This window comes from Larimichthys crocea, chromosome VI (genome assembly GCF_000972845.2).
Source record: "Larimichthys crocea isolate SSNF chromosome VI, L_crocea_2.0, whole genome shotgun sequence".
Taxonomy (NCBI): domain Eukaryota; kingdom Metazoa; phylum Chordata; class Actinopteri; family Sciaenidae; genus Larimichthys; species Larimichthys crocea.
Window position 1 is genome coordinate 24,302,147 of NC_040016.1, and position 12,444 is coordinate 24,314,590.

At 40.3% G+C, this 12,444-nt stretch overlaps 1 protein-coding gene across 1 annotated transcript; it reads left to right on the top strand.

Annotated features, from left to right (window-relative positions):
• Positions 1-1,264: 1,264 nt before the first annotated feature.
• Positions 1,265-4,015, top strand: LOC113745800 (suppressor protein SRP40-like). Its single transcript, XM_027278849.1, has 2 exons — positions 1,265-1,472; positions 2,954-4,015. The coding sequence occupies exons 1-2, from the start codon at positions 1,376-1,378 to the stop codon at positions 3,613-3,615; spliced, it is 759 nt and encodes a 252-aa protein (XP_027134650.1). The 5' UTR covers positions 1,265-1,375; the 3' UTR covers positions 3,616-4,015.
• The last annotated feature ends 8,429 nt before the right edge of the window (positions 4,016-12,444 follow it).

A 12,444-nucleotide genomic window follows, 5' to 3' on the forward strand; every position in this document is an offset into this window, starting at 1 on the left:
GATCAGAGCGACCGTTTCTTTTCTCCTCTCAATTTCATCCAGCCCTCTCTCTCCCTCACCCTCTGAGTTGCCCTATCCTGTCCACTGCATCTCTCTCTCACACACAGACACATCATCTTCACCTCTACTGTATTGTCCTTGGGTCTAAACTAGCTCATAAGGATCAGCACTACAGTAGAATTGCGTAATCCGGGGGGGCATTGCTGGTGAGTGTTGTCTGAGGGCCTGTGTGGTCTTATTACTGTGAGTGCCCAGACTGCACGCTATACTTACAGCAATACAGGAATAGAGAAATCAATTGCATACAGCAGGGCAGGACTGTGGAGGGATGCCTACTAATCTTTCTCTGCATCGTTCAGAGTTACTGAGAAGACTGTCTGGGACAAATATGTACCAGAGAAGATGAGAACAGTATGGTGCTATAGGACGTTTCATCCTGGGATGGTTATTAATAACAATTACCTCAAGCAATGCTGCATTCCTCTCATACGTGAATAATAATACACGATGATAATAATAATAATACACAAACATAATAATACATTATAATAATACACGAACCTGTGCCGATGTGTTCAAACTCATCTAAAGCCATTATTGAATGAATTAAAAAATGTAAAAAAAAAAAAGAAGTAAAAAAGTAAAATGAGGTGGTGAGATATTTATTTTAAAAATATTAATAACTGAGGGTAAAATCAGAAGTCACTCTTCACACTTACATCTTAAAAATGAACACCATAAAAAAGATGATGAGGCCAAACAAAAACATCAGAAAACAGAAAAATAGCTGCCTGCACAAACATCAATAGAATAAGATTTACTGACTGTACATGTTTAATTTTCAAGATATGTATGTGCTGAAGTTATTGCCTTGCCTATGATCTTATTATTCAGTGATAGAAACATATAGTGGAAGTTGTGGAAACAATAAAAATCAGAAAAGTCATCATTTAGCGCATCTTTAACGCGCACACACGCACACGTATATGCGCGTGCGTCAGTAGTAGCCATGGAAATAGAACGGTCACGTGCAGACGAGGTCATATATAAGGCCTGCTGACCTTTCGCACGTTCTCACTTTGCACGTGAACTTGACCCGGAGTCGACCTGCTGCAAAAACTGACCGCTTGGAAAACCTGTACCGGACAACCGAGAGGAGAAGAAGGAGAAGGAGAAGAAGGAGAAGAAAAAGGAGAAGGAGGAGAAAAAGGAGAAGGAGGAGAAGGATTTTTTTCAGCTTTATTTACAGTTGGCAGTAGAAGAAGGAGAAGGAGGAGAAGAAAAGAAGGGGGAAAGAAGAAGGAGAAGGAGCAGAAGAAAAAGGAGGAGGAGAAGGAGAAAAAGGCCGAAGGAAGAGAAAACACCTGCGGGAAAGATGCCTCCTTCCGGACCGCCCGCCCCTCCCTCCCTTGGAGACCTGCCTGCGCTGGACCTGCCTGTGCCGGCCCTGCCTGAGCTGGACCTGCCTCCGGGTAAGACACTTAAATCAATGTATTCTTATTCTTATTCTAATATGTGAGCAGAACCTGTGTAATTTAAAAGTAGACGAGTTGGAAAATGTTTTGAGATACAGATTGGGTCATACTCGGTGTAAACGTGTTGTTAGTTGGTTTTAGCGCTTTAAAACTTCGGGAAACATCTTAACAATAGTGCAGCGATGTACTGACGTTTTTATTTTGATATATATATATATTTGTATTTGTATTAATTTTGTCGATTTTGAGTGAAAATATTTTTAAAGTCAAGATGGCGACTGGGCCGTTTTTCATAAAACGCATCGAATGTACATTTTTATCACCATGGAGACGATTGAACTTTTAGCAGGTAACGCCTGAACGCGCATGCGTAATCAGAGCTCACCTGGTTTAAACGTACACAGAGCTGTTGTCGTTTAAAGTTCCTCACGTAATGAATCATTTTTAGGGACAAAACTAAAATATACTGTAAACAATAGTGTGAAATGAGATTTATTTGTGAGATTAGATGATTGATTTAATTAACTAGAAAAATTTCTAAAGAAATTTTGAGTGTGCCTGACTCTGGCCCCGTCGCCCCCATACATAATTACTGACACTGCTCCTCAAATACCTCAAATAGTCATTTTTAACATGTTTATGTTAAAAGAGGAACTATATTTTATAGTACAACTGTAATATGAGTGATTGTTAACAATGGTGGTGTGATATGGAGTGAATGATGTATTACATGGTTGGTCTGTGTTAAAGAAAATGTCCCTGTGTGTTTGCTTGGCCCACAGCCTGAAACTAATTTAACTTAGTAAAAGTTTATTGTTAACTTGAGGAGTAACCAGTATGTGCGGTTTTTCACTTTTTCATTAAGTGCAAATCCTGTTTTTTTACATCATGTGTCAGAGGTTGGCCTAGATTTTTGTGTAAACCTTTTATCTTTGTCATACGGTTTTAAAATTTCTTCTGCAATGCCTCTGTTCGGTCACGTCTTGTTCAGTAGGCGTGTGATGTCGTCTGGTTTGTCTCTGCTTCGTCTTGTTTGCGATTCAGTCATCATGTTTGTGCTTGTAGGAAGACTGGGCAAGACAACTTGTTGCCGTTGAACCAAATTGATATTTTTGTAATAAGGTTATTGCATGTTGATGGTGCACGGTCCATGTTTGGTACCACTGTGGTGGTGTGTGTGTGTGTGTGTGTGTGTGTGTGTGTGTGTGTGTGTGTGTGAGCCGTTTGATGTGTTTTCATCATCACCTTCGTAAATAAGTGATGTGGTCTTGCATGGACGCTGTGACCTGTGAACATGTATTACTCATGAGAGATATTTGCATGTGTGTTTTGTCATGTCCTCATTTCTCACACACAACGTTATGACAGAATGCAATTTAAGTTGTTAAGTGTTATTTGGGTGGATTACTATTTTTAACTATTCACAACTTTATAACTGAACTCTATAACTCAACTTTTCTTTTAATATTTTCCTGCAGATGTCCTCGCCTTCGTGCAAGAGGTACTTGTTCTTATGCTCATTCGATTGGTTGATGACGAGGGCTCCATTCCTTCTGACGGAGAGGATGGTGACCCCGACTTCATCTATTCAGATGATGGCGAGGGCTCCATCTCTTCTGACGGAGAGGGTGGTGACCCCGACATCTTCTCTTCGGATGAAGATGAGAGCTCTGCCTCTTCTGACGGAGAGGATGGTGACCCCGACTTCATCCCTTCGGATGAAGACGAGGGATCCACCTCTTCTGACGAAGACGAAGACGTCCCTGTTTCAGGCTCTTCAGACGAAGGCGAAGACTCCCTCTCCAGTTCTTCAGATGAGGACGATGCCTTCTCAGTGTTCTGTTCTTCATCTGAAGGCGAAGGCTCCTCGGCCTTCAGCTCTTCAGATGATGACAGAGCCTTTTTTGGCATCAGTTCCTCAGATGAAGACGATGGCCACATCACTGTCTCTCTGGGTGCTGATGAGGTCGATGAAGGCGATGATGTTGGGAGTGTGAAATCATCGCCTGAGTCCTCAAGCAGCATCGAGGATCCCACCTCCTCCTCTTCTGGTACTAGCGTTTCCAGTAAGAGGAGCAGGGAGGACAGTGATGAGGACTGGACCCCCAGTCCAAGGCCAGGGAAACGCTGGAAGGAGTAATCTTCTTCGTCTGACTGGATGGTGGAAGACATCCAGTCAGATGATGAGGAGTCTTCTGAAGAAGAGTCCTGAACAGAGGAGGACAGCTCAGTCGACATGGATGGCTACGAGACCGATGACAATCATGATGATGAGGAGTCGTCAGATGAAACTTCTGCTTCTTGTGACTGCACGTCACCTGAGGAAGAAGTTTAAGATGGCAACAACCTCATCATCATGGATTGTTTTGAGGCCGATGTAGACCATCCTGTCGATGAAGAAGACATCACTGTTATCACTGAGGACGAACATGACGAACCTAACGAATAGGATGTCCTCAGTGATAACGAAGGTGCCGACATTCCTCCCCCTCCTCTGACATCGAGAAGATTGAGAACAAGATAAAGATGTAGTTGATTAATGTAATGTTATGTAGCAAAATGTAAAGTAATGTAATATTATGTAATGTAGGAAAATGTAACAATGTAGTAGTAAAATGTAATATAATGTAATGTAATGTAATGTAATGTAGTAAAATGTAATGTAATGTAATGTAATGTAACATTGAAAACAATAAACTTTCCTCTCCAAGAATCGCTACCTTATCGTGGTGGAGAGGTTTGCGTGTTCCTGTGACCCTGGGACCTGTGTTGTTGTTGGAGTCATCCTGGTCGGGTGTCCCAAAGCAAACTGGTCTCAGGAGAGGGGCCAGACTAAGAGCGATTCACACACAAAATTTAGATTTTTGCTTCATTCAGATTACAGGAACAAAACCAGAGCATCACCAACCAGAAGAAGATGACAGTCCAGAGGAACTCGGCTGTGCAGATGAAGCTGTCACTACGTTCTTCCTCTGTGGCAGCATGTTTGTGAAGCTCTCAGAAACTATAGACGCTCAAGAAAAGACACACTGACACTTCACTGTGTGACACTGAGGGGACTCTATTTACAGTTTGCCTTGAAATCCTACACACTAGTCCCTACCATGCAGTATCTGTTCTTGTTTTACCAATAGGTTTGGAGTTAAATTCAATAAATACACATTTTAATTTATGTAACATGGTCCACTGTTCTGTGAGATACTTTACTTTACTTTAGTTAACACAAAGCTTCTTAAATACTAAATCCGCTGGATGTGTCACAATAATTGTTTTGGATAAAATGCCTCCAAACAGATTCTCCACTAAAGAGCTAAAATTATATGGATAACTTTGTAAAACCCTGAACAAATTTTATGACATCAGTCCATATTCCAGAGTTGTATGTTTGGAGAAATCGAATATACATGTACACAACTCACCTACAGTTTTAAAACACCTTGATGGTACAATGGTAAACAGAAAGCGATCACACAGCACTGGCACTATTCCTGAGATCAGCACTGAATACATTAGACATAAAACTGAAACTTTCACTACACTATCATTTTATAGAGTCAATTGGTCTATGCGTTAAATTAAAATGCTGGTAATTATGAACATATAGCTGATAATTTATTAATGAACACAACTGTACTTGGGGCGTGCTGGCAGGGTGAGACACTAACCTGTTTCAAGCATGACTCAACTTGTTTCAGGAGTTTGCGAGAACATCGGAAGCACACCTTTAAAAAAATCACACAAAATGAACAGAGACATATCACAGCCATTGTTTACAATTTTATTATTGAGTGTGCCTGAAAGCGCATGCTATATGTTATCCACCGCGCTTATTGAGTGTGCCTGAAAGAGCACACTCTTTAAAACCTCTCGGGCCAAAAACCACGCGAAAAAAATTAATGGGTGTGTATTGCGAGAATGTTCAAGAGCTAGAGTGAGTGATGTCATCGCTAGAGTGGAGAGGAGAGACAACGATCAGTGAAAAAATTAAAAGTGTATTCGACTACGTGGCCTCAAATGCCCCACTACAGACACAATTTATAGCTAGAAACGTAGGAAAATGTGTCATCTCACTCACATTTGCCTGCTAAAACTGTCAGATATATAGTTTTGGCGGGAGACGCAAAGATGCAGCAACAACACCCATCGGCAGCCTCATAGACTGCCATGTTAAAAAAACGGGAAACTTTCTGGAGGAAAGCAGAAGTAACCTTTCTTTGAATTGCTCTCACTTTATCAACACAAAATACCTATGTAGACGTTCAGAAAGGGCTCAGCATGCTCAAAATTAAGCCGGTTTTAATGATTGGAAATACGGTTTGGCCAGAAATCCTTTCAATCCGTTCAAGGGATGGTCTCAGCATTTTCTCTCTTTCTCTGTCAGCATTCCCAACTTACCAGCTCTGAGAAACTTATTTGTTAAAAATGTTTTTGTTTATTTCTAGACGCCTTGTCTTACGTCTTGCAAATAAAAACCTTAAGAAGCAATTCCTGTTTGTGGTCTGCATTGTGGGTTCACTGTTCTGCCAAAGCTCAAGAGGATGGACCAATACAGTGCTGTGATGTCGTGGCTGGTGGAATGTAGTCGTTACAGTCATGTTGAAACCATGTCCTTTCTTTAGTAAGAGTTTTTCATAAAGGGGCTTTTAGTGTAACTAGATCAACAGTGATGGTGCTTTACTTTGTTATGGTACAGCAGGTCAGAATTGTGTGATATGTTTGACTTCTATGAGTGTTCTATGGCATTCAGATGAAACCTGTACTTTCACCTCAGCAGTTCTAATGTAGATACCAGCCTTTCCTTGGGTGTAGTGTATAGGATTCACATTTCATTGTGTATTGATAAGTCGGAAGACGAAACAGATTAGCTAAATCACTTCTGTGTTACCACGGAAAGTACAACAACGAACTGCACTGAAAAAACTGATTGAGCATTTGTAAATATAACAAATAAAAATCTGTGAAGTCAACAATAAAAATCTCTTGAAATTAATATGTATTTGTTCAAAATACAATATATTGTGTGTTTTTTTCATTTACAAGCGTTATTTAGTTTTCCCAGTCGATCTTCTCAAGTACAAACACTCAACAAACAATAACTTTGTTTCATTTATGTTGTTTCGTAATCCAGCCAACTGACACCTGCATTCTGGTTACATCCTGCATGAAAATAGCAGAGTGCCACATTTCCAGAGGCTGAGCTTATAGATGAGTTGACTAAACTGACTGAAAAAGGACAGAGGGTGTCACTCCCTGTACAGATTGTAAAGCCCTCCGAGGCAAATGTATTTTGTGACTTTGGGCTATACAAATAAAATTTGATTTTATTGGAACTTTAAGGTAAGAGTAAAGTTTGCCAAGTAGGTGGTTAGATTAGATATTACTGTTTTTTCAGTTTTCATAATGTTGTAGGCTATGTGGTTTTTCCATATTCTGGCTCGAAACACCAGCCAACAGGACGGCCAGAAATAAGACGGTGCCAGCTTTTCAGGATGCTAGTTTCTAGTTTTCATAACTTTGTAGAGTCTTTTCGTTGAATTTGAAGATGAATGTTAGCAAGTGCCTTTATTCAAGGCCTTGTGTGTGACGTTAACTTGCAAGTTAAGTGGATAAAAAACAGATGATTCTAGTGTAATTTGAAGTTAACATTAGTAGTAAAACCACACTCCTGACCATGAAACTTAATATTAAAATCTGTTGGCTTATTCAATTGCAAATGTCTCTTGTAAAATATTCTTCTGTAGTAGGAAAAAAAGTCTCATTTCATATTTTTGTAGGACAGCAATACTGAGTCCCGAAGAGAAGTTGTGATAAGAGGCCTCACTCTCTACTTTAGTGAAGACACTGAAGAGTTGATCAAGGACTACCAGGTAAAGAAAATACAACTTTTCAAAGCCCTGTCAATATGAGACAAGTTTGTGAAAAAATTGCTGTTTTCTGGTGATAATATGAGTTATATATAAGTTTTTTTAGTAGATTTTTAATAATGTGTCTATGTAGAAATTAATGGGATTTGATTAGATTCATTTAATTGTATCAAAATGCCTTACACGTGAAGGACACAAAGTACAATTGAGGATAAAAAAAAACACTAGGTGCTGTAGGCCCACAAACTGCTGGATTGAGGAACGCCATTTGGCAGGCATTGGGCCTACAGCCGGGTTGACTGAGGAGACCTTTGGTTTTCCAGGGCAAGGTGCTGCTGGACAACCCATGGTATTGTAAAATAATTACGGAGAATGGGACTACCAGACAACCAAAGGTACTAGAGCCCCACTGACTGCCAGATCGACATAGGGAACAGGGGCCACCGGACAACCACAGGTTATAGAAAAAAAACAAAACAAAACAAGCAAAATTAGTAAAACATATCCACGTTCAACTCTGAAATGAGAGAAATTTCAGCCGCTTGTATCTGCCACGTCATTCTTTCGGTCAGTAAGTGTGGGGTTGGAACGTAGATGGACTGGAAAATCGAGAGCCTCGCCTTCTGGCTTAGCTCCCTCTTCCCCACCACGGTCCGGCACAACGTCTGCAGTGCTGCAGATGCCGCACCAAACCGCCGATCTATCTCACGCTCCATTTTCCCCCAACTCGTGAATAAGACCCCGAGATACTTGAACTACCTCGCTTGGGGCAGTAAGTCGCTTCCATACCGGAGGGAGCATTCCACCGTTAATTACACAGACTTATTGTTGACAATCAATAACTTACGTCTGGTCCAACAACCTAAACTAATAAAGAAAAACACAACAAACAGAATTAGTAAGACATATCTACGTTCAACTCTGAAATGAGAGAAATTTAAATAGAATTTGGTTAATGTTGTCAAACAATATCTGAGGTTTGACTTGAGAACCTAACCACATGGAGAAAAAGATAAAAACAACAAGTTTAACAAGGCACTCCAGTTGGACGTGCCCAGAACACGTCCAAAGGGAGGCACCTGGGAGTGAGTTACTGGCCCAAGCGAGGAAGTTCAAGTATCTCCCCCTCAGCTGGCAATTAGCATGTTAACATTAGCATTTTAACATAACTAGCAATTAACATTAGCATGTGAGCATTACTATGTTAACATTAGCGTGTATTTAATTCTTAATGGCTAATGATAATTGGCATTAGCATGTTAGCATTAGCATGTTAGCATGTATTTAATTCATAGTGGCTAATGTTAATCAGCAGTAATCATAGCATTGGTCGCTAATGTTAGCAAATAACATGTCTTTACAGCTAGCACTAGCGCTAACGCTGTCCTGCTGTCCCAGGACCAACTCTAATCAGCAGAGCAGTTACTGCACCTGTTAGAATGTCAGTTGGGAATGCTGACAGAGAGACAGAGAAAATGCTGAGACCATCCCTCGAACGGGTTTCTGGCCAAACCGTATTTCCAATCATTGAACCAGCTTAACTTTGAGCATGCTGAGCCCTTCCTGAATGTCATTTTGTGTTGATAAAGTGAAGAAATGTGCCCTTGAGAGCAATTCAGAGAAACGTTACTTCTGCTTTCCTCCAGAAAATTTCCCTACCTTTTTAACATGGCAGTCTATGAGGCTGTCGATGGGTGTTGTTGCCGCATCTTTGCGTCTCCTGCCAAAACTATATATCTGACAGTTTTAGCAGGCAAATGTGAGTGATGTGACAAATTTTCCTACGTTTCTATGTTGAGCATTTTCTCTGTCTCTGTCAGCATTCCCAACTGACATTCTAACAGGTGCAGTAACTGCTCTGCTGATTAGAGTCGGTCCTGGTTGCTTGGCAACCTCAGCCTGCTTGAAGGAGGAGAGGTGGGAGGGGCCAGCAGGCAAAGGCCAGCAGGCAGAAGCAGAGCGGCGGCCATTTCAGCAGTTTTGGCACTTAATTTGAACTCGTTTGTCTAAAATGACAGACAGAGACAGCAGAGCAGCTAGCGCTATCTGTAAAGACATGCTATTTGTTAACATTAGCGACCAAAGCTAAAATTAGTGCTAATTAACATTAGTCACTAGGAATTAAATACATGCTAATTTGCTAACATGTTAATGCTAACATGCTAATGTTAATTAACATTAGCCACTAAGAATTAAATACATGCTAATGTTAACATGCTAATACTAATTGCTAGCGCGTCAACGCATCAGGGCTAACATGCTAATGCTAACATGTTATTGCTAACATGCTAATGTTAACTGATAGCGTGTCAGCGCTAACATGCTAATGATAACATGTTAACATGTCAATGCTAATTGCTAGTGCGTTAAATTTCTTTAGAAATTTTTCTAGTTCGTCTTTCGTTTCTTCGGTTCGCTACTCCTCCCAGAGTTTTTGTCGCACACACACAAAACGGGTATCAAAACGACCGGCTCGGCCGGGAATCGATGACTATGACTTTTCGGCAAGCTGTTTTGTCAAAAATCGCCAAAAACCACGCCAAAAAATGAATGGGTGTGTATTGCGAGAACTTTCCAGAGCTAGAGTGAGTGATGTCATTGCTAGAGTGGAGACGGAGAGAAAAAGTCGTCGAAAAATAAATTTGTAAACTGCGACTGTGGCCACAAATGTGAAGCTACAGAAATAATTTATATCTAGAAACATAGGAAAATGCGAGGCTGCCGCAGTGATAACACTGTTGAAGCTGTCAGATATATAGTTTTGGCGTGACACGCAAATATGCGGCAGCAACTCCCATCCTCAGCCTCATATACTCCAATGTTAAAAAGGAGGAAAATTTTCTGGAGGACAGCAGAAGTAACGTTTCTCTCAATCGCTCCTAAGGGCACATTTCTTCATTTATCGACACAGCGTTAACGCTAGCTGTAAAGACATGGTATTTGCTAACATTAGCGACCAATGCCAAAATTTATGCTAATTAACATTAGTCACTAGGAATTAAATACATGTTAATTGCTAACATGACAATGTTAACATGCTAATGTTAATTACCATGAGCCACTAGGAATTAAATACATGCTAATGTTAACATGCTAATGCAAACATGGTAATGTTAATTGCTAGCGCGTCAGCGCATCAGCATTAACATTCTAATGTTAACATGCTAACATGCTAATGTTAATTGCTAGCGCGCCAGCGCATCAGCGTTAACATGCTAATGCTAACATGCTAATGGTAATTGGTAGTGCATCAGCGTAAACATGCTAATGCCAACATGCTAATGTTAACATGCTAATTGCTGCTCCTGTGTCTAAATAAACATGTTAAAAATGACTATTTGAGGTGTGCTGTTTGAATACAGATCCCCGGCAACAGCCCACTCGTCAGTCTCAAAATTTCTGCAGGATTTTTTTAGTACTGAATTTTCTGAGCACTGTCAGTAATAATGTATGGGGGGACGGGGCCAGAGTCAGGCACACTCAAAATTTCATTAGAAACTTTTCTAGTTCTTCTTATTCCACTTATTGAGTGTGCCTGAAAGAGCACACTCTTTAAAACCTCTTGAGCTTATTCTTCTTCCGCTTATGCGTCTTCCGTTTCTTCTGTGTTTTTTTTGGTTCGCTTCTCCTCCCAGAGTTCTTCGAGGCGGTCGCAGTGATAACACTGTTGAAGCTGGCAGCTTTACAGTTTTGGATCGAGACGCGAAGATTCGGCAGCAGCACCCATTGACACCCTCATAGACTCCCATGTTAAAAAGGCGGGAAATTTTCTGGAGGAAAGCAGAAGTAACGTTTCCCTGAATTGCTCCTAAGGACACATTTCTTCATTTATCGACACAAAACGACTATGTAGACGATCAAGAAGGTCTCAGCCTGCTTCAGGTTAAGCCGCTTCAATGATTGGAAATACGGTTTGGTCAGAGATCCTTCCTCTTCGAGGGAAGGTCTCAGCATTTTATCTCTGTCTCTGTCAGGATTTCCAAATGACATTCTAACAAGTGCAGATTAGCTACTGCTGATTAGGTCCTGGTTGCTTGGCAACCTCAGCCTGGTTGAAGGAGGAGAGGGGGGAGAAGCCAAGCGGCGGCCATCTTAGCAGTTTTGGCACTTCATTTGAACTTGTCTGTCTAAAATTACACACAGAGATAGCAGAGCAGCTAACGCGTTAGCGTTAGCTGTAAAGACATGCTATTTGCTAACATTAGCGACCAATGCTTAAATTAGTGCTAATTAACATTAACCACTAGGAATTAAATACATGCTAATTGCTAACATTCTAATGCTAATTTGCATTAGCCACTAAGAATTAAATAATTGCTAATGTTAACATGTTAATCATAGACATATATACATAGACGCCGCATTGAGCGCTGAATTGTACGTCGACGTCGCCGCCATATTGGATGTGGCAGATCTGCCGGTAAACTAATACAAGGAAATGGACTGAACTTCATAAAGCGCCTTTCTACAAAGTTCTTTAAGTTAATGTCTCTTATACACCCATTCACACACACACTAATATATCTGGGAAACAAACAGGCACCAAAAACAACGTATGTAACTTTTAAAGTGATGATTATAAATGTTTACTCCTTATGTAAGCACCAAACCGACGTATGTATTTTTCTAATGCTGAGTGTTTACAGCTACTAATGTGTGTAACACTGTTACTGTGATGATAAATATTGAAATATTTATATATAACATTTAATCTGTGTCTATAATAACCAGATCCTGAAATGTAGATGTGACTGAGGTTTCTGAATAAAGAGCACTACCTGTACATTACACGTAAACATATTACATACATATAGTATACACACACACACACCCACACTGAGCTCCTGCCTGCGTACAAATATATGACAAAACCATCCATAAAATCAGATATTTATAGAGTGTATATACTGGAAAATGATGTGAAATGGTGAAGATTTGTAGCCTTGGTAGACCCAACAAAATTGTTGAGCTGGGATGCAGATTTCATTCATTCAAGTCTTTGGGTGTATCCGAAGAATTCAAACAAATTGTTATAAAAATAGAAAAATATTATTTAAATTAAGCATTTTTAATTCCAGCTGTTCTAATAAGCATGGTTACAAATT